The 23607-nt window shown below is 44.4% G+C and overlaps 1 protein-coding gene across 1 annotated transcript in view; it reads left to right on the top strand.

The window, feature by feature from the left end:
* Window positions 1–23607, top strand: part of SUCLG2 (succinate-CoA ligase GDP-forming subunit beta) — a 317157-nt gene that overhangs the window by 131509 nt on the left and 162041 nt on the right. Inside the window, exons 8-9 of the mRNA XM_068253828.1 lie at window positions 15147–15308; window positions 21006–21148. Of these exons, the coding sequence (XP_068109929.1) occupies window positions 15147–15308; window positions 21006–21148 (305 nt within the window). The remainder of the gene's footprint in view (window positions 1–15146; window positions 15309–21005; window positions 21149–23607) is intronic.

The raw sequence follows: 23607 nt of genomic DNA, 5'->3' as shown, positions 1-23607 counted from the left end.
AAGCAACAATGGGGCCCCAGAGCAAAATAAACCTGCCCACCCCCCCCCAACAGATACCCTGGAACAAAAATCGGCATTAAGGGACCTCTTTTGCAGCTGGTATAGTCAGGGTGTGAAGCCCCAATCGGTCGGAGCTCCACATTCTGGCTACCCCAGCCTGCATGGGGGACAAGGGGTTAAAAAGTTTCAGGAGGGGGGACCCCACATAATTTTTAAAAAAAACATTCCCACACTCTAAACATAAGAATAAATAAATGGGAAAATAGGAAAAAATGCCAGGAATCTTCATACAGCCATATTGCGGCTGTATAGCGATCCCTGGCCAAAGCGCTGCGGCTGCGTATGGACCCCCTGAAAACCCTGTCTGGAAATGTATTGCTCTTTCTTTTGATACATGTAAAATTACACTACCGTTAGGTTTGCTACTAAAAGTGACATTTACCGCATTTAAAAGTATACTATTTTCCTTCGAAACTTTAAAATCGATTTTCTCAAAAACTATAAGGTCTTTTTGAAAAATTGTTTTTTCCTCTTATTCCTAATGATCTCCTTAACATATCCTGCAAATTTAGGGTTTCTAGCATTTGAGGTGGATTTGCTATTAACTATTAAAGTCGGCGGGTTTTTAAATGTGTATTTTTTTCCTTTGCAACTTTAACATCGATTTTCTCAAAAACTATAAGGCCGATTTGAAAAAATTTTTTTCCTCTTGTAGCCACTGGGGGCCCCTACAAGCTCTGGGGCCCTGGGGCCACAAAATGTTGTATCGCGGGCCGCAAATGGCCCGCGGGCCGCGAGTTTGAGACCCCTGGTCTATATACAGAGTGGGTCTGTATAGATCTGAATGTTGTCCTGGAAATCCAATACATAAATCTAAAACCTTCACTGCTTAATTAGCACATTAGTAGCACCTGTGCATTTGTAGGATTTGCGTTGCCACTTTTTCAAGTGCTAGCGATTTACAGGCCTGCTGAAATCGCTAGTAAAACACTCCAGTGTGAATGAGGCCTTAATGGGAAGCCAAGGTGAGAGTGATGTGGAAGCTGCCATATTTATTTCCTTATAAACAATATCAGGTTCCATAACACTCTCCCCTCGGGTTCACTTTAATGCAACTAGCCGTTTTGTATAAGATTTCATGAAAAGCACAGTGTGCTAAGAACAGCTCTGTGGTTCCCCTCCTGTAGGTGTGACCCCTGGAATCCCCCAGTTTGCTCCAACAAACAGCAGTGACTGACCATGGAAATCCATTCCCAATCCTGAATTCCTTCCACTGACTTGTCAGAGAGGGAGACAGGAAATAGCCCTTATGGAAAAAAGGTGCCGCCATAGGCGCCTATTGTAAAAGCCACAATTTACAGCAAAAGGACAAATTTGGGTGCCCAGCAGCGCCAGCTAACGTGCGCCTCCTTGCGCTGAAATTTTCCTTCTTTGCAGCAAATCACTGCTTTTACAATGGCCACGATTGGGAGGAAAATGTTGGTGCCGGTATGGGCCTGATTAGCGGCAGACGTGGTAAAGGAGCAACCCTGCCGGACATTGGGATGCCTAGTTTTAATGTACTGTTTTTTAATGTACTGTAGGACCAAAGCTTTGTACACACTCTAGATGGTTCTCGGCTGATGCTTTGAAGAGAGATCCAGAGGGCCAGATTATCTCATCCCTCATGCGACACTCATCGTCCATCCTACCCTCCATAGCAACAGAATACCGAGCACCTGGCCCCGAACTATGCCTGAGGGATTGATTTCGGACCAAGCATATGTGGTTGACAATTTTTGTACGCACAAAGCAGGAAGTGAAAACTATTAATACTTCACTCCAGAGCCGTGACAAGGTTCTCCAGCACCCAAGGCTAAGACACCAAAGTGCGCCCCTCTATCCCTCCCACCCCAGCCGTCACACACTGATTCTTATTAGACTAAGAGGCGCCCCAGAGCCCCCAAACTTCACCAACACCCCAAGCTCTACAGTGGCCTTCAGTCACTGCCATGTATCACCTTTTCTCTTTCTCTCTGCTTCAAACACAACAGGGGAATGACAGCTGAGTGAGTTGTGCGCCCCTCCTACACTGCGCCCTGAGGCTGGATCCTCTCTCGGCCCGGCCCTGCTACCCACTCCTACATCTCAGCAGATTTAGTGCAGTGGCACATTGATTTCATAGGGTGGAGGGATCATCATGACTGAGAACATTTTTATCCATGAGGCAGTTGGAATTGATCACTCTCATCTCTTTGTGAGGCTTCTTTCCTATAGCTGACCGTGATGGAGAGATTTTATCTCACAGGGTAATTGCCGGTATGTCATTGTTGTGCTTAAGGACGCTTTCACACTTATCCCTGTGATTTCAGCGCACTTTTTTTTTTTTCATTTTTACGATTCTGCATTTTGCTGTTTTTCAATTTTAGAGCTTCTTTCGTTTGTTTGCAAATTTCAAAATGTGATTTTTTTTTTTCCTGTGCATGTGAATAAATTAATTTACATTAGAATGTAGCTACTTAAATTCACAATTGGATGCGATTTCCACGTATCAAATGCGATTTTTCTGTTTCCATCAGCTTACATTATACGCAAATCACATGACTGTTGCGAATAAAAGCATACATGCCAGCCCAATCTTTTCTGCAGAAAAATCGTGCAACAAGGCAAGTTAAATGCAATGGCGTTGACTTACATTAGGAGTACAGCGAACGTGAATTCACAAAAGCGCAATTTCCCCACAAAATCTTTGGTGTGAAAGGGGCCTTACTATTTATGGGGTAGCTCTCATGATTCTTAGATTCTCCCATTGTATAAAACAATCCAGGCAAATCCCACTCTTAGGAAAATGTCTGGTCTTTCCTTGCCATGCATATGCGAGGACTGAAATGAATGTTGAAAGGGTTAAACAGCCCTGCAAAATGTAAACTTGTCCTCTAATGATTTAGCCGCAGTGGGGTTAATTAATTAGCGGCGACGCCAATTTGAGTGATGCGCTGAAAACTCGCTATAACTAGCTTGTCTAATGGTAATTAAAAGCGTATTAAGATGCTTAATTTCAGCCATCATAGGAAGAATCTGTTAAGATTATTAATTTATATTTGATTCAGCCACAAGGGGACTGAATTGAGATTATTCAGCGCAATTGGTGATGAGTTTTAAACGCAACAGATGCAAAGCTAAAAAGTGTAGCTCCACTTTTTTGGGGGAAAAACTGAACGAAAGAGAGTAAAGGTGGCCACACACGATACAATAAAATGATCCGATTTTACAGTAATTCGATAAAAACGATCGTATCTCTCGAAAGAAATCAAAAGCTTTTTTTTTTTTCATTTGACTGAAAAATCTGATCGTATTTCCCGTTTTTTTTCGATTTAAATCGATCCGGAATGCCAGATATTTCGCTTCAATTTCTACTAAAGATTGTATGGTGTGTGTTGGATTGTTAATTTATTAATATACACACCCTAGCAATTTTCTCTGAGTTTCCAATAATTTTTTATCATAATTGAGGTAAAAATTGAACATAGGTGTGTGGTACATTGGTCATATTTTTGAAATGTTACATTCAGTCAGAAAAATTGATTGCAATTCTTAAATTGAACAGATATTTAAAAAAAATGTATGGTGTGTGGCCACCTTAAGAGTCAATCAAATCCCTGGAGTACAGGTGCATTATTGTACAGAGGTATTTTAGGGTTTCTTTTGCCTTAAGGTGGTCATTAATGATAGAATCGCACAGACTACCGATCATTTTAGTTTGCAGCAGGGATTACATGTTTCCCCCACTATCCATGGCGGCCTAAGAGGGGGAATAGTAACACTACTGAGATTTGTGCATGAGCAGGGTGAGCCACTTATCGGCTTTATCCTACGCCAAAATCTCCTGCTGGCTGAATAATAGGTATGCCCCTGTTGGTGCCTAACACTAAGACACACCCCCCTTCAGTGGTGCCTAACCCCAGGACCCTAAGACCTCCCCAGTGGTGCCTAACCATAGGCCCTAATCCCCCCCCCCCCGTCCTAACCCTAAGACTTCCCCTGGTATTGCCTAGCCCTAAGACTCCACCAGTGGCACCTAACTTTAAGACCTCCCTTGTGGTGCCTAACCCTAACCCCACCTGGTGGTTTTTAACCCTAAACCCTGCTAAACCTTTCCTCCCCTGCTCCACCAGAAAGCCACTCTGTGCCCACTATGCAATGCCACTTTTTGCATTTTCGCAAACCCCGCCACCCGGAAATGTGGTGCCGATATTTCAAATCATTACCGCTAATCGTGTTCCTCCAGGTGCCAAAATTTCCTTTGTATGCTGCATATCCCAGTCATTATAAAAGCCGCAGTTTGTGGCAAAGAAGGTAAATTTGTTGCCCAATAGCAGCCACCGCTATGCCCACATTTTCTTTTCTTTGCAACTAATTGTGGTTTTTATAATGGGCGCCTATGGCGGTGCCGGTTTTTCCGAAAGGATTCCTGTGCATTTTTTCCTGCTTTGCCCCGAAGAGGTGATAGTACTATTTTGACTCAGTTTGGATTTAACTCCATGTCTGGAGTTCTACTTTAAACATCCAGTTTTCCTTTGACAGCAACACGCTGATGACAGTATTCTGAAGACGATGTCCTCTGTGCTCCAGGACATGTTTACAGCCACTTGTAAATCTGCTCGTTACACGCAGGACTCAAGTGTTTTCCCAGCAAAAATGGATTCACAAGCACTCTGATATTAGATCTAAATTCTAAAAGTAAAAAACTGATAGGCTTTTATCCTTTCCCAATTCAGGGATTATTGCGTATCTGTAGCTGCTATAAACCTGCCAAAAACAGCACTGAGCTCTTTCTATTTTTCAATTTGAGAATTGTAAGTACATTTTTTTCTGTAGTGTAACTTAATAGGAATTTGTATTTGCAGCATACTGTGCCTCATATCAGATATTTGCACTGTAAGCAGAAACACAATAGAATAGAATGTTTAAGTTCCTTAAAACTTGTATCCACTTATCTCCAAGAGGGCTGTGTATAATTTAATTTCAGGAGGGACATTAGACAATAACCAAGGTAAATTACTGATGGGGGTGGGGGGAAGGGTGTTAGGTCCTAAAACAGATGCAGTCAGCAACTCTCGCTTTCCGTGGGGTTCCGATGATTGTAATCTTATCATTTGAGGAAAAGTCTTCAACAGAGAGAAATTTGCTTAAAGAGGATCTGTCAGCCATACTATCTGAGAAAAAAAACCCACATATAGGAATAGATAAATACTTTCTCTACTTAAATAACATATATATTGCACTGTCCACGTTTTGATTTTAGTGATTTTTCTATAGTTAAAAAATCCTTAGGATTCTCCATTTTAACTGTGTCTATCTTGAAGGCAATCCTGATGTCATTTCCTCCCTTGCTCTCCTCTGCATGATTGTGTATACATTGCCCACCTCCTCCCAGTCTTTTGGCACTCCCACCCAGTTCTGCAATAGTGCATTGTCCACCTGCTCCTTGTGCATCTGGCTGATCTGATCTGAATTGCATTGTTTGTATATCCATTGTTATCCTGTTAGTTCTACTGTTGTCATTTGTTTGGTATCTGTTATTTTGCCCTTTACTCTCTTCTATTCTTGGAAAAATGAAAAAAAGAAAGTTAAAAAAGTGCATTGTCTCAGCATGGCATGAGAAATATTGGCCAATCAGAAAGGAACGGGGGGGGGGGGCTTCAGCCAATCAGGCTGCATTGGTTAAGTCTGAGAGGAAAGTAAAGAAGCAAAAAAAGACAAGACGACAACCCAGCATGTCCTGCAACTTCCTTTGTGTGGCAATGTACCAAATAAGAGCCATGCAAACTGGGGAATGCTAATTTATCAACAAGAAAAGTAATAGTGATTTTTAACTTTTGGATTACCTGGTTAGCATCCTTATTACTTGTTTACCAGCTAAAAATAATTGATTTTTGATTTTATGCCCAACAGTTACACTTTAAAGGACAACTGAAGTGAGAGGGATATATGGAGGCTGTCATATTTATTTCCTTTTAAGCAATTCCAGTTGCCTGGCCGTGCTGCTGATCTTTTGCCTCTAATACATTTAGCGATACACCCTGAACAAGCATGCAGTGGATAAGGCGTTTCTTACATTATTGTCAGACCTGTTAAGATTAGCTGCATGCTTGTTTCTGGTGTGTCAGACACTACTGCAGCCAAATAGATCAGCAGGGCTACTACACAACTGGTATTGTTTAAAAGGAAATAAATATGGCAGACTCCATATACCTCTAGTTTCAGGTGTCCTTTAAAACCACTGACATAACACAGATTACATTGACTGATTCAGGATATATTTGGCAGCAAACTGTTGGAGTTGATGGTGTCAGAACCAGGAACAAATGAGCAAACCTAAATACATGACAAGGGCTTCATTGTAACAGCTAATCTACTGGATCAGAACATTTCTAAAACAGCAAGTCTAAAGCCCAATCTACACCATACGATTCTTTGTACGATTCGATTACGATTCTATTTACGATCCGATTAAATCCTACATGTCCTGTAGTAAAGAGGAAAGCGTTGGTGCACCTCCAATTAAAACGTCACATTTATTGAAGTCCATTAAAAGGCATTACAGCTAACATTGTAGCAAAACATCTGTAAAGGACAAGGGGGGAAAAGGAGGGGGAGAGCGCACTCAATAGACAATTTGAGAAAATTGGTTAGCCAACCGTGGAATAATCTCACCTGAGATTCTTGCCGATTAGCCCATATGGGTTGGTCGGCTGAAGAGCTTTTGTCCCACTCAGAACCGGGGACCAGGTCTTTCCAGCGATCTTCCTCCACAAGATGTACTGGCACATATGCTTCTCCGTCCACTGAACTTCAGTCCTGGATCAGATGTATTTCCACTCCTCGCAGATGCTACCTACCGCTATAGGCGGCCACATTTATGCATAGGAGTGTCTGCACAGAGGTGTCTTGGATGTGCAGGAGGGATCAGGTTTGTGCCTATAAGACTCCACGCAGCTCTGTATGCTTTACACTTGTAAGCCACAGGCTGCAGGAGCTCTTGGAGACAGGAACTGGCTGTTTGTGTGAGGAGTAATGGCTGAGAGAAACTCCACTCTGCGTGTCCTGCACAAGCAAGCAGCAGGCACCTGGAGGTAAGTTTGTGAGCTGACAAGCAAGTGCGTGGTAGAAAGGATAAAAGGCGGCTGCCATGCGGGCTCATCAGTCCCTAGTCCTCCTCTGCTGCTTCCATTCTCCACTATGGGTCCTGGTAAGTAAACAAGCCGGAGCTCAGTGCACAAGCGTGGCCCGACAGCACGTGCCCACCCCTTCACGCTCTCGTGGCTTGGAGAGTTCTGCGCATGTGCAGGTGCAGAATGCTTCAAGCCACAGGAGCGCGACGCGGGAGCGCGCACAACTGGACTGCGCCGACTGACTCACTTACCAGGACCCATAGCGGAGAATTGAAGCAGCAAATGAGGATGCCGAAGGACTGATCAGGCCACATGGGGCTGGAGGAAGCCCCACTTATGTATACATTTTCTTTTGCAGGTAGTATCAGGTACACTTTAATGCTGGCTATGATGTCCGAAAACACACAATGTGCGTGCCGGTGCTTATCCCTTTCCCTTTCCAAGATAAAGAATACACAAGGATTTATACTTACCTGGGGCTTCCTCCAGCCCCCTGTAGTCCATCTGCTCGATTGTCATCCTCCAGATCCCCTCTGTTCTCCTGCAGCTGCTTGTGTGTGACATCATGCAGCAGGCGGGGAGTGGCATGAACAATAGAACACACAGTAGTGCCAGATTCATCACTTTGACTACATTTATTATTGCATTCTCTTGGTCGATCCAGAGCACATTGAGTTTACTCTGAGACTGTCACTCACCACCTCCCTGGTCGTCAAGCGTTAATCACCCAGGTCCAGTCTGTGTGCCTGCCAGTCCATTGTTTTTGTGTACCTTGACTAGTCAGAGTAGTTTTATGTAGCACTAAGTGGACCAACATAATATTAGGCAGCTAGTTTTAATGTTTTTGTTAATTACTAAGTTTTAGTAACTTATGACTCAGCAGATGAAAATGAGACTTGGATGCTTTAAATCAAGACAAGACAGTTGGGTTTTTCACACCAGATCACCAAGCTGTTTAACAGAATGTATATATCACCTTGTTCCTTGGTGTATCCTGTAGAACTTGCAGTCCCTGTGATTGTGTAGGCGTTGTTCTATTTTTCAGATGAAACTGTAAGCACTCGTGGTTCAGTTCTCATATGTAGGGTGACTTATGTTCCAAGGTTCTCAACTGTTTAATCCTCTTGTAGCCTGCAGTACAGAGGTTGTCATGAGTCAGATTTAAGAATGTTCTTAAAAGATAGATCTAATCAGGCTCTGAATTGACCGATGGTTTTCACACCAGGCTAAACACAAGCTCAGTACTGTAATAAGGGTAGCACGCTCGTCGTGCAGCGTATAGGTATGTGTAGTGTGTGTATGTGCAACATGTGGCAGTTTAAAGGCATACTGAGCAGGTTTTGGACTTACCTGAGGCCTCCTCTAGCCCACCGTAGCCTGTGAGGTCCCTAGGCATCCTCCTGAATCCTCTTTCGGTCTTGCAGGTGGCTTCGTTTATCAGCGACTTCCGCCTGAAGTCACCAGTACAAGTCCCCGCCACGCACGCTTTGCGCCATCCTGCCAGCTGATGCGCGTAATTACGCCGGCTGACGTGAGAGTCCTGCACATACACGGTTCAAAGTTGGAGAACCGCACATGCGCAGGACTCTCACACCGCATGGCGTGATGTGTAGCGGCCGGCATAATGATGCACAATGTGCGCGGCGCGGAATCGTACTGGTGACTTCAGGCGGAAATATCTGATTAACAGAGCCACTTGCGGGACCGAGAGAGGAGCCAGGAGGATGCCGGGGGACCTCGCTGGCTAGGGTGGGCTGGCAGAAGCCCCAAGTAAGTCCAAATTGTGTTTTTAAAACCTGCTCAGTATCTTTAATATAATTCAATAACTACCTCAGCCAGGGAACGATCTGCACAGTTTGTATGTTCTCTCAGTGTCTGCGTGGATTTCCTCTGGGCGCTCCAGTTTCCTTCCCACCCCAAAAACATACAGATTAGTTAATTGGCTTCCCCCTAAATTGGCCCTAGACTACAATACATACACTACATGATACATACTTAGACATATGACTATGGTAGGTATTAGACTGTGAGCCCTTCTGAGGGACAGTTAAGTGACAAGACTATATACTCTGTACAGCACTGCGGAAGATGTTAGCACTATATACAGTAAGCAGGGCTGCCATCAGAATTTTATGGGCCCCATACTTGGCAAACCTACAGGGCCCCCCTCGCGCCAAATAACAATGTGATAGGTAGATTATAGTTGCAGGCGGGAAGTAATGGGCAGATTGTGCGGGGGGCGGAGCCACGGTATGTAGGGTAGAGTCAAAGCAGCTTGCCTGTCGCCCATAAAACCCTCCCCCCTGCATTGATGCGAGAGGGAGGGAGATGACCAAACAACTGTTATGCCACGGTAGAATAATTGCCAGCAGAGGCTCGAGTGGCACTGCCACTGTTTGGGCCCCAGACCCTTCCTGGGCCCCATACTACTGTCCCTCCTGTCCCCCCCTGATGGCAGCCCTGACAGTAAATAATAATACTCTGCCAATGTTTTTTGGGTGTATATACAGAGGTCAACAATTAGACCTAATGTTCGGATCACAGATGTGTGAGAACCGTACATTTTTCGGACAAGGATTGGCAATGGTGGAGGGATTTGCAGGTAGAAGCTGGTAGAGGAGCCAAATGCAGAAATTGTAGAGGGAATTTGCAAATAAAGGTGCCCATACATTAGTTGATTTTCCCAGTTGATCGCTGGCTAATTTAATCACTGTGATCAATTCACACCGTGAGAACTCAGGTCAAAAGACCAATTGGGTACCCTGGCGGCAGAGTGAAAGATGCTTTGTGCCGGGGTTACCTATTTTCTGCTGTTGCAGCAGTACAAAGAATCCAGGCAAAGCAACTTTAAATTTATTTCCGGTGTTTACTATCTAGTTCAGGTATGGGCAAACTTGACCCTCCAGCTGTTGAGGAACTACAAGTCCCACAATGCATTGCAGGAGTCTGACAGCCACAGTCATGACTCATAAAGGCAAATGCATTGTGGGATTTGTAGTTCCTTAACAGCTGGAGGGCCAAGTTTGCCCATGCCTGATCTAGTCTGTCCACTGACCAATGAGATCCCTCAGCAGAGGCAGACTGCACAGAAGGTTGGTCCGCTCACTGAAACAGATTCCGCGGATCTGTTGCAGTGTGACAAGTTTGAACGGCTCCTATTTTTAAAATAGGAGCCGTTTAATGTCCGTGTAGGGATGAGCGGAGAACAAACAAAAAAAATGTCCTCTGCTCTAGTGGGAACACAGCCTTACAGCTTCACACTTGTTTTTATGCAGCTCGATATTGAACCAGTCCAGTGCAGTAACTGTTGATTTTGATTGTTCAAATTCTAACATGCTTACATTTCCATAAAATTTACATTAAAGTTTGTACAAAGTCAAAATTATTAGCGTCACTGTTGTTGACCGCTGTCTAAAATATGATAGTATTCTATAAGTCTATCTAAATTACTCGGCTGGTTTAGAAAGAACTCGGCAAAGGCTTCTCTCATAGTCTCATTACATGTAGTTAAATCCTTGAGTTTGTATAGCGTTTGCTCCTTTTGGTGTATAAATACAATTCAGCCATTCATTTGTACTTTTATTATTGGTACTTTAATTTGTTCATTTGTACTTTAATCAAAGATGGTCAATTATAATTGGAATTAACAGTTGAATGTACTACTATGTGTAAAATAGTCACCATCTGTTTTCCACAATATTTTTCAGTCCTCACAGCCTCTACTGGTATAATAATAATAATAAAAACAGCCAATTAAAATTAAGTAACTCGTCTCGGCCTTGATTAAGTTGTTTACTTGTTGGGATTAAATAATGGGTTAATCTGGAGCCTCTGAAAGCCGTTTGGCAAAGCACAGCATTGCATTATTCTGTTATCAGGAAATATTGCTCTATTAAACTTCCATATTGTAAGCAGTGTGTGGAATCCATTTGCCTAATCCCATAATACAGATATCTATAAACTGCAGAGTTTTAAAGGCAATTTCCAATCAATCAAGGGGAACCATGTGTGATGTTTCTCCCCCTCTACAGCAACATGATCCTACTACCTCTAGTACACACAGTACATTGTTCTCTTTTGTACTTTTATGTTCTCAGATCTTCTAAAGCGGCTAAAAAAATGTAATAGGGTTTTCTTAAAGGACTTACGAGGCCAAATATCGAAATTTTGGTCATTACCTGTTTGATATTAGAATCCATAGGTGATTTCCTCTGCTCCCTCTGTCCCATTCCGCCTCCAATGCATTTTTTACATAGCCCCCAGGCTGCGACCCGACCCCACAGCACGGGTCGTCTCGTATGCCACAATCAAGATGGCCGCCGCCAAGATCCGCGCCTGCGCAGTACGCATGGCGGAGAGTGCGGCTGCGCAGCTCTCCGCCCTCGCCATTAGCGCGCCCGCTGCCACGCTAGGAGGACGCTGACATCGAGTACGCGGCTGGGCGAGTGCGGAGAGCTGCGCAGCCGCACTCTCCGCCATGCGTACTGCGCAGGCGCGGATCTTGGCGGCGGCCATCTTGATTGTGGCATACGAGACGACCCGTGCTGTGGGGTCGGGTCGCAGCCTGGGGGCTATGTAAAAAATGCATTGGAGGCGGAATGGGACAGAGGGAGCAGAGGAAATCACCTATGGATTCTAATATCAAACAGGTAATGACCAAAATTTTGATATTTGGCCTCGTAAGTCCTTTAAAGCAGACCTGAACTCAGAACTTCTATTTCTGCTCTAAAAGATACAATACAGCATAATAACATGTAAAGAAAAACATTTCTTTCTTACAGCTGATACAAATCCTGCAAAAAATCAGCAGTGTGTCTACTTCCTGCTTTCACGGAAGCAGACACATTAACATACTGTGTTTACAAATTAACTGCTCTGCCATGGCTGAGTAGATCCACCCGGCAGATTGCTTGTGGGTCGGGGGCTGTGGGTCACTAGCTGCCACACACACATCTGATTGTGGGCTGAGGCAGTGGTTATTGGCCAATAAGTCAGACGTGTGTAAGAGGCTTATGAGTTTAGACTTCTTTATTGAATCCCCTGTGTTTATTAGGCAAACATCAGGTGGAGGTCACAGAAAATAAAGGTGGCCATACATCTGGTGATTTAGTGGCCAATCGACCATCTGATAAATATCAACAAAAGCAACAGAACCCCTGGCCTCTGTCCCCCTAAATGTTATATGTGCCCTGTGGTGCAAATGCATTAAAATGTCTCACCGAATGCGGAAGCACAGCTGGACACTCGGCGTCAGTGATAGTGGAGTTCTAAAATAAACCCTTGTCAAGCTTGATGCATTGTCCATTAAGAGTTCAAGTAAACCTGAGATGGGGCCAAAGAAAAAATGTATACATATTTGGGGCTTCTTCCAGCCCCCTCTGGCCTGATCCCTCCCTCGTCATCCTCAGTCGCCATCTAAATCCTCTACAAATGGCCCAGGAAAGCCCTGGTCTGGGGCATACTGCACGTTTGACCTGGCTGCGTACGCGCCCCGTCGTGCATTCTGCAATAGTACTGAGCAGACGTAGAAGGCACATGGCCGGACTGCACCTGCACCGACTAACCGTGACTGGACGACTTACCAGGGCCAATTGCGGATGAACTACGCAGCGACTGAGGATGACTAGGGAGCAAGGGGGCTGCAGGAAACCCCAAATATGTATACATTTTTTTCTTTGGCCCTATCTCAGGTACACTTTGAGCTACATATATGTGAAATGCCTATCACCCGAAACGTTGGGTGACCATTTGCTAGTGGTCCTGGAACAAGCATACTGCCTTGCTCCCTGCAAAGCTGTCTGCTCTGTCTTACACGGTGAGGTGGGAGGGGGAAGGAAGCAGGAGGAATACTGCTGCACCAGAACAATAATAGCAATCAGCTGAGGTTGCTCATCTTTGCAGACAGTTGAAGAAGAAGGAGCTAATTGGGGGGGGGGGCACATGTTCACACAGTAGATTGTCGGCCAAAATGATCATGAATGATTGTTTTGAACTACTTAAGTATTTGTATGTATGTAGCAAAAGGCAGTAGCCTGTCCTGTGCACCTTAACCACTCTACCTACAGTGCTTATTTTGAAAAGCAAGTCATCAAAGAAATGTACCAGTATATTTTCAATACAGCCAGGTACAGGAGTAATTTAGCAACACCCTCCAACCACCCATCCCAACATAAACCCACCACTATATTGTAGCAGAAGCAGACTTCTGAAACAAGCATAGGCAAGAGGTTGTATCTATACCATGCATAGCCTGCCTACTCTTATTTCCAGCCAGCCTCTTGTAGTCGAATAGGAAGGTGAATGACGCCATGGGGGGGGGGGGGGGGCACACAACCTATCCTCCCACATAATTATAAGCCAGTGTCATAGAGGCTAGTGTATAGTCATGTCTAGAGTAGGCAGCATGGTTGGGTCTTGTTCCTATTTGAGAAAGTACTAACAGGAAGGAATGTGGTTATTCAATATAACTTGCTAGTCTTGTGTTTTTTCGTGTTCTCGTGCATTGTGCCAAGCTTGACACAGCTTTTAGTTGAAGGACAATGGACCGATGGAGCTGTTAACATGCACAGCCACAGAATCCAAACTAATTAATTAACTTTTATTAATAAATTGTCAACATATTGCAGAAGTTTCATGCTCATTTGACCATTATCAGTGCAAAGTATGGATTACCATAGCCCTAAAGACAACAAAAGACATAAAAACTGTCTGGCCAATAGCTGGCCTAGAGGACATTACAACAGTCTTACGGGTTAGCATTGTACCGTATTATCTAGTTGAACTCCTTGGACATATGTTTTTTTTTTTCAACCAAATAATGATTTTTTTCATTTTTTTTTAATTATTCCCATTAAAATCCATTTAGAATAAAATAATTATTTGCAAAATGTACCACCCAAAGAAAGCCTAATTGGAGCCAAAAAAACCCAACAAGATCTAGATCATTTAGTTGTGATAAGTAGTGAAAATGTTATTGATGAATGAATGGAAGGAGCGCTAAAAGGTGAAAATTGCTTTGGTCCTTAAGGGGAAAAATCCCTTAGTGGTAAACTAGTTAAAGGCCAACTGAAACAGCACAAGGATTTGTTAAATATTCTTTCATGGCCACGCTCCTCTGTGTATAAGTGCGACTGTACTGCACAGGTGTGCGTATGGCCTGCACATGCCCAGTAGCACAAAGCAGATGAGTGGCCATGCATGAGTGGCTGGATGCAACAGGGCATGCACAGAACGTACTGTCGCCTGTGCAGTCATGGTAGTACACAAACATGAGCGCGGCCATGAATGCATATTCTACAAACCCTTGTTGATTACGCTTAGAAGGACCCTGCGCTGGTTATGTGGACCACGGGGAGGCCTCTGTATCCCCTCTACTGAGGTTAGTATTAATCTCTACATTTTCCCTCGCTTTAGTTACTTTAGTGAATTGGAAAGAATTTAGTGTATAACAGGTTTTTTTTTTCTAACCTGCACAGAGAAGTACAGTGCAGTTGAGGAGGAGAGGGAGTTGCTCAGACCTCTCTGGGTACCAAAATTGATAATGCATTATAATTGCATTATTCATCAATGGACAATTAGCGGATGGCTTGGCATATTTATAAGCACACTTATTCTTTATGACAGGTTTTCATTTTTCCAAAATTGCCTTTTTTGGGGACACACTGGCAAATTTATAATTTTCAATTACTGTATCCAGCATCATTTATTAGAGATCCTTTTTCTGCAGTAAACCTAATTAGCATCTCATCATAATGAAGCATTAAAACAATAGGAAGAAATGTATCTTCTTTAATTAAGTTTATTAATTTTCATCTACCCGTCTGCATTCCCCCCCAGATAATGGATATTTATGGCATTGTCACGTTAAAGATCTGTTCTATATCTGTGTGTATGAATTGTAAAAGAGTGAAGTGTATTGAACTGTCGTCAGTAACTCTATTCTTTTCACAAACACTCCTTTATTTCCCCCTCTCTCTCTTTCGATCACTGTAGTTGTGTGCTTTGATGCAAAAATTAACTTTGACGACAATGCAGAATTCAGACAAAAGGCGATTTTTGCGATGGATGACACATCAGAAACGGATCCCATTGAGAGCGAAGCCGCCAAGTACGACCTGAAGTACATCGGTATGGATGGGAACATTGCTTGCTTCGGTAAGAACAGAAGTATTGTAACAAATCTATTGTACTGAGTTATTGTTCGTTTCAGATGGCTTTTGTTTAACAAGTACGGCAGGATTCTGTCGCTGTAGCGATCAGACAATTGAGCTCCCGTGTTTGCATTGTTCTTACGTCTGCCCCTTATTAACAGTACTGTGTAAGCCAGCCTTAAATGACTTCTGCATATTTATACTGTACATAAAGGACTTTTCAAAAGTGATATTCTAGGAAAATACTATTTAATCCAGTCATTTAAAAAGCATTGACGTGAACTTGTGTCCAGATCCTGCGAAGTAAAGTAAACCTGGGCAAACATGATACGGACTGCCATCCTATGATTGCTGCAGGTCTGGTTTCAGTGCCATTTTTCTTTGCTCTGAAATTGCCTTTTCCGTTATGGAGTGAGACTGAAAATAGTGGTGATGTATGGAGCTGGCTGTACACTCACATTAGATTGTCTGCTGAGGTGGACCTGAGCAGCTGATAACCTTCTACCATGTGTATGAGGCCCGGTCCCTCCCCCCCGCCCCCCATTTACATACCTTCATTGGCATTCTGTAGCCCCTCTCACCTGACATCTTACTGGAGTACGTATTACCGTAGTGTTGCATCACTTGGGTGCCAAAATAACCTGATAATGGTAAATTATTGACCCTCCCAGCAATTATCCTAACTTTAACGATTTTGTTAAAGTGTCTAACTTATAATGCCTAACCTTAACACTCCCTTCCCCCCACCACCACCAGATGCCTGGCGCTAACCCCACTGGGTGATATGTCCATTTTTGAATCCGAGGCGGCATCCCTGCTGCTATAAAACTTCAGGCAAAGCACTATAGCTGTGCTATGCTCGCATGGGGAAAAACACTACGTATGGGGAAAAACACTACGTATACGGTTTCATGCAACAGTATTTGAGAGTATGTACATACAGTAGCTTTACTAAAATATAAATACTTTCTAAACCAGGGCTATGGAATCAGTACAAAAATCATCCAACTCAGACTCCCCTGTTTATGAAACCTCCAATTCGGACTTCAGGTACCCAAAATTTCCTTGAATCCTCGACTACGACTCCTTAGTCTAATTCTTACCAGGGCTGTCAAGTTGGTACAAAAATCATCTGACTCCGACTCCTCAGTTTATTGAAACCTAAGACTCTGACTCCAGGTACCCAGAATTGTTCCAACTCTCTGACTTCACGGCTCTGTTCTAAACTTTTCCTCATGCCATTAAATATCTACAATATTTTATTACTTATTGTTTTTAACCACTTAAGTACCAGCGGTCCCCCTTAAGGACCAGAAACCCGCCAGATACCTACGAATCGCCGCACAACCGGAACCTCAGGCCACCCACTGCCATTTCTATTGATGGCAGAGCTCTGTGAGCCGGTCAGGAGCCACTTTAATTGGCTTTTGACCTTGTCATCAATGTAAGCCAATGGGTGTTGCTTACAGTGATGACAAGTCATCAATGACAGGGTCAGGAGCCAATGAAATCAGCTCTGCAGTCATAGAAATGGCAGGGTGAGTGAGCTGCGGCAGGCAGAGAGCAACAAGATCGGCAGTAGTGTCGAGAGAGGCGAGAGCGTGTGGCGGCAGTATGGTGAAATCTACGCCCTAAGCCGAGGCAGGTATTGGAGGATCAAAAACAGGGCATAGATGTCGATCACTGCTGTCTGTAAGCGATTAAAGTAAAAAACTTGTTGAATTATCTCAGAAAAGCAGAAGTGCTCTTTGAGCCCATCGGGATTGCCCTCTGTGGTATACGTAGAATAGGTTGAAAATGCAACTTAGGTAGAGGAACCATTGCTCTTATTCAGAGGTTACAGTAGGATTGATCAGGGTCAGGTACAAGAAAAGGCTCTCATACAGCTATTTGTGCATTAAAATTGCTGCATCAAATGAAAACAAGAACATCTTTGTTATTCAATATCCACCTGTGGAACATTTCTAAGATATGCCCTTTCCCATGAACCACTGCAACATCCTCTTATCTGGTACTTCACAAACAAGACTTTGCCTCTGCCGCCTCATCATGAAGACTGCAGCCAGGGTTACCGATTCTCCTCACTACTCTTCAATTGTTGCTCCTTTTTGCAAATCTCTACACTGGATTCCAGTTCACATCACAATCAAGTTCAAGCCACTGTTCTGGGCCTACAAATCGCACCACTGCTCCTGTCCCACTTTTTGTATAAATACAGCCCTCTGCTCCTTCTTCACTAATAACTTCCATACTCAGAACATCTTACCACACATGGCTTCATGACTTCACTTGGGCTTCTGTAGGGATTCACTCTGTTGTCCTGTTAGTGCCTGGGCACACTATTGCTCTGCCTTGCAATGTAGATGGTCGTACATGTTAAGGAAACTCGCGGAATTTAGTAGCAGAGCTGACCCCATTTAACTACACTGGATAGGACAACTCTGTGTTGCACTCAAAATGCAAGCAGCAGTGCTTTATGCAGTCTATGGACTGTGATGTCCCTGCATATCGCTCACTCATACACACTGCTAAAATCCAATCAGCAATGCCACAGTGTGCTCAGGCCTTTGGTTTTGTTACTACCTTTTGTCACTTTCAAACTTGCCAGCTAATCTTCCTCTCTCTCTTAATGTGAAATTAAAGCCACCTAAAAAATACTAAAGCTGGCCACTAACTGTCCAATTTCTATAGAAAAATCGTTCGAGCGATCATAAATTCTGATTGGAAGTGAAATATTGTAATACATCGTTCACTATAGCATCAATGAACCAATCTTTGCTTCCCATCTATCACAACCAACAAGAAAATCCAAATTTTGGTTCGATGAAAATTCATTTGAACGACATTTTTTTCACTCGTTCATAATCGATTGTGTCCACCAATGGAGATTTACAACCAATCCAATCAGAATTTCTGATCGCTCGAACGATTTTTCGCTAGAAATTGGACCGTTAGTGGCCACCTTCACTTGCCTATAGAGAAGGAAGGCTCTGGATCCCATAGAGCCTTCCTGGTCTTCTCTCACTTCAACCAAGTGTTTGAATACACCTTAGGGGGTCCTCATGAAGCTTCGGAAGTACTCTCATCCCTAAGTACTTTTGAAGTCAAGCGGGTCCATACTGCCCACCCGTGAGTCCAGGCTCGTGCATGCACAGTACAGATGCGCCCGTCTTTGGAAGCACTTGGGAATGCAAGTGCCTCTTAATCCTTCCAATGACTCCCAAAGGTGTGAAATTTCAATGGGGGACATCGGCACACTGAGAGCACAGAGATAAGGCTGGGAAAGCTCTATGGCATAGGTGCCCACACTTTTTCGGCTTCTGAGCTACTTTAAAAAATTAACAAGTCAAAATGATCTATCTATGTACAGTTTTAGGAGCACATTTGTATATACAGAATGGAAAATGTATTGGGGTCGAGATCTACCACGAAGTCCTTCGCGATCTACCTAATGGGCACCCCTGCTCTATGGGATCCAGCGCCTTTCCTCTCCAGTGAGAGGAGTGAGTAAATGTTTTTCCCTTAGATTTGTTTTATTATTTATCTATAGTTCCCGTTCCCCTACCTTTTGTAAACTGGGTTCCCCCACCTCAGAGGTTGTGAGCTCAAGTGAGCAATGTGCTCTTCTCCTCCCATCTCACAGTCTATACCTGTTTATACAGGTTTTTCATCTGCTTTCCCTATTTATTGTTAGGGATACGCAGTATATTGATGGACAATAAATGGCAGATGACAATAATCATAAACTGTATTTGAGCCTGGCCGCATGAAAATCAATACTGTTCTATTTCTGTTACTGGAGGTACATCTTGACATTTATTTTATGTACAAATAAATCCAGACCAAAGCATTTAGTTTTTCCCATAGGTGGCTTAGAAATCCACTTTTATTCTGCTTTAAGAAATCTTATGCATGAAGAAACTGCTGTGGGGGGACATCTGGTCACTGGGACTGGGGGTTCGCAGGGGTGGTTAGAGCAGCGTCTGTGGATGGGCGGCCATTGCTGGCAGGTGATGTGTTCTCATCAGGAGAGCAGAAGACTTCTGGGATCTGGAGAGCAGCTTCCTCTCTAATGGTTTTATGTAGTTTGTGCTTCTGGAGACATGATGGCACAGCCAGCGAATTCTAAGTGGTAGTTGGATGTGACGAGATAAGGAACTCTCTTGAGGTCCGTTTCTCAGAAATATTCATGACATTTCCGCAGTCTCACTTTTTATTGAGTTGTTTCAAATAACTCTTCATTTGTGTTTGGAACTCAAAAAAAAAAAAAAAATGTTCTGACAGTAAGTGATAATATCTTAGAAAGATGATGATGATTGTGACTGTCCACCTAAAAAAAAGAAAAAAATGCATACCACAGAGAGATCTGCAGCAGCTCCTGCATATAACTCACTCAGGCTCGGGACTACCACTCTGAGCTGCAGATTTCCATCCCGAGCATAACTCGGGATTAACCCTTAAACCGGGTCTACACGGCACAATGTGTCTTATCAATCGAGCCGCGGGGATGCGGAAGAGTCGATCCGGTGGCTAATCGAGCCGCCGGATCGCTCCGTGTAGACCAGGCTTAAGGAGGTTAAAATGAATCGATCGAGTATGTCGGATTATTTCAGTTGATGGAACAAGAATTGAAAGATTTTCATTATGTATTCGATTGACTTTTACTCGATCTGATTCATCAGGGTACTTATTTTGTGATTGAAGAAAAAGGCCTCCAATCGATTTAAAGGTGGAAAAATGGAACAAAAATCGACCCTAGAAAAAAATGGCTTAATGTTTGATCGATACATTTATTTTGAATCGATTCTAGGAATTGATAGGTCAGTCGATCATCCTGTAATATACTAGTGTATGGCTAGCATACCAGGGTTTAAATTGACAGTATCTCTGCAGTTGGGCTGCAGTAACCAGTGTCATAGGTCTCACTTCTAATTATCCTGTCTTCCCTGAAAATAAGACAGCTCTTATATTCATTTTTGTTACAAAAGGTGTGTTAAGGTTCATTGTCAGGTGATGTCATATTTTACCATGAACAACAATCTACATTTATTCTTGAGCAAAAAATGTATTTATTTACCGATGTCATCACTTTCTGGAACCTCATAAAGGGCAGCAGAGTGCAATTCTTTTGGGCGTGTCTAAGGTGTATTGTCTTGTAACAGGATAATAGCGGTGGTAAAATTGTGTAGTGGACAGACATCTGAGTGCAGGAACCAGGAACCATTTCATCGTGTCATGTATCACTTCAGATACTTTTTAGATACAAAATAAAGCCTATGGGATTACAGCAAAGTCCAGTTTAGACTTAAAAGCCCATACACACGCTTACCAAGACTTAGCTGAGGTGGCTGATAAGGACCGCCTCTGCTGATAATCCAGCGTGTGTACAGCAGCCCACGACAGCCACCTGGCCAGATATGCGCATGGTCAATCGCTGCAGCCTAGTGATGGCCGAGAGCTTGGTTCTCCCCACTCACCCTGCTCTTACATGACGTCACTTGCTCGCCACTCCATTGGCCCTCTATTGATAGGGCATGTTCACGCAATAGTTCACCACAAAATTTGATTACAATGATCTAATTGGCCAAAACAGTTGATGTGTATGGAAAGCCTAATGATCAGTATTAGTTTTCTTTAGATAATAGATCAATGAGTCCATTTTAATCACCTTTATGTTATCATTTATGTCTTTGTTTTGCAGTAAATGGGGCAGGTCTTGCAATGGCCACATGTGACATTATTGACCTTCATGGTGGAAAACCAGCCAATTTCCTGGACCTTGGAGGTGGAGTGCAGGAATCCCAAGTCTACCAAGCCTTTAAGCTCCTCACTGCAGACCCCAGGGTAATGTTATACTCATAACTGTTGTATCCCTTCTTTCATCTCAACCTGGTAATTCATCCGGGAATGGTTACATCAGAAAATAGTCATGCACCTCTGAATTATTGTCACACTAATGATTAGACAATCGACAATGACTACTTGGTTTGAAACCTTAGCCACTATTGTTCCTATCACAGTAACCCTGTAGTGGGTTGAAGCATATGAATACATAGTTATATTCTGAAACAAAACGGTTTAGTATTAATGCAGAGGCTTTGTCTTAACCACTTCCCGACCGCCCACTACACAGGGGCGGCGGGGAAGTGGAGCCCTGCAGGACGGCCTCACCCACAGAGGCGGCGGTCCATTTAAGGGCATGGGCGGAGCGATCGCGTCATCCGTGACGCGATCCTCCGCCGGCGCCTGTCACCGCTCGCTCGCCGCAACATCCCGCCGGCTATACGGAAGCGCCGGCGGGATGTTAACCCCGCGATCGCCGCATACAAAGTGTATAATACACTTTGTAATGTTTACAAAGTGTATTATACAGGCTGCCTCCTGCCCTGGTGGTCCCAGTGTCCGAGGGACCACCAGGGCAGGCTGCAGCCACCCTAGTCTTCACCCAAGCACACTGATTTCTCCCTCCCCTGCCCCAGATCGCCCACAGCACCCATCAGACCCCCCCTGCCCACCCCCCAGACCCCTGTTTGCACCCAATCACCCCCCTAATCACCCATCAATCACTCCCTGTCACTATCTGTCAACGCTATTTTTTTTTTTATCCCCCCCCCTGCTCCCTGCCCCCTCCTGATCACCCCCCACCCCTCAGATTCTCCCCAGACCCCCCCCCCCCAGACCACCCCCCCCTGTTTACTGTATGCATCTATCCCCCTGATCACCTGTCAATCACCTGTCAATCACCCGTCAATCACCCGTCAATCACCCCCTGTCACTGCCACCCATCAATCAGCCCCTAACCTGCCCCTTGCGGGCAATCTGATCACCCCCCCACACCAATAGATCGCCCACAGATCCGACATCAGATCACCTCCCAAATCCATTGTTTACATCTATTCTCTCCTCTAAACACCCACTAATTACCCATCAATCACCCATCAATCACCCCCTATCACCACCTGTCACTGTTACCTATCAGATCAGACCCTAATCTGCCCCTTGCGGGCACCCAATCACCTGCCTACACGCTCAGATTGCCCTCAGACCCCCCCTTATCAATTCGCCAGTGCATTAATTACATCTGTTCTTCCCTGTAATAACCCACTGATCACCTGCCAATCACCTGCCAATCACCCATCAATCACCCCCTGTCACTGCCACCCATCAATCAGCCCCTAACCTGCCCCTTGCGGGCAATCTGATCACCCACCCACACCATTAGATCGCCCGCAAACCCGCCGTCAGATTACCTCCCAAATGTATCGTTTACATCTGTTATCTTCTCTAAACACCCACTAATTACCCATCAATCACCCATCAATCACCCCCTATCACCACCTGTCACTTTTACCTATCAGATCAGACCCTAATCTGCCCCTTGCGGGCACCCAATCACCCGCCCACACGCTCAGATTGCCCTCTGACCCCCCCCCCCCCCCCCCCCCCCCCCCTTATCAATTCGCCAGTGCATTAATTACATCTGTCCTTCCCTGTAATAACCCACTGATCACCTGTCAATCACCTGCCAATCACCTATCACCCATCAATCAACCCCTGTCACTGCCACCCAACAATCAGCCCCTAACCTGCCCCTTGCGGGCAAACTGATCACCCACCCACACCAATAGATCGCCCGCAGATCCGACATCAGATCACCACCCAAGCGCAGTGTTTCCATCTATTCTCTCCTCTAAACACCCACTAATTACCCATCAATCACCCATCAATCACCCATCAATCACCCCCTATCACCACCTGTCACTGTTACCCATCAGATCAGACCCTAATCTGCCTCTTGCGGGCACCCAATCGCCCGCCTACAATCTCAGATTGCCCCCAGACCCCCCCTTATCAATTCGCCAGTGCAATATTTACATCTGTTCTCCCCTATAATAACCCACTGATTACCTGTCAATCACCTATCAATCACCCATCAATCACCCCCTGTCACTGACACCCATCAATCACCCGCTGTCACTGACACCCATCAATCAGCCCCTAACCTGCCCCTTGTGGGCAAACTGATCACCCACCCACACCAATAGATCGCCCGCAGATCCGACAACAGATCACCACCCAAGCGCAGTGTTTCCATCTATTCTCTACCCTAAACACCCACTAATTACCCATCAATCACCCCCTGTCACTGCTACCTATCAGATTAGACCCCTATCTGCCCCTAGGGCACTCAATCACCCGCCCACACCCTCAGAATGCCCTCAGACCCCAGCCCTGATCACCTCGCCAGTGCATTGCTTGCATCTATTCTCCCCTCTAATCACACCTTGAGACACCCATCAATC

This window comes from Hyperolius riggenbachi, chromosome 9, assembly GCF_040937935.1.
Source record: "Hyperolius riggenbachi isolate aHypRig1 chromosome 9, aHypRig1.pri, whole genome shotgun sequence".
Lineage (NCBI taxonomy): Eukaryota > Metazoa > Chordata > Amphibia > Anura > Hyperoliidae > Hyperolius > Hyperolius riggenbachi.
This window is presented reverse-complemented; position numbering and strand designations above follow the sequence as displayed.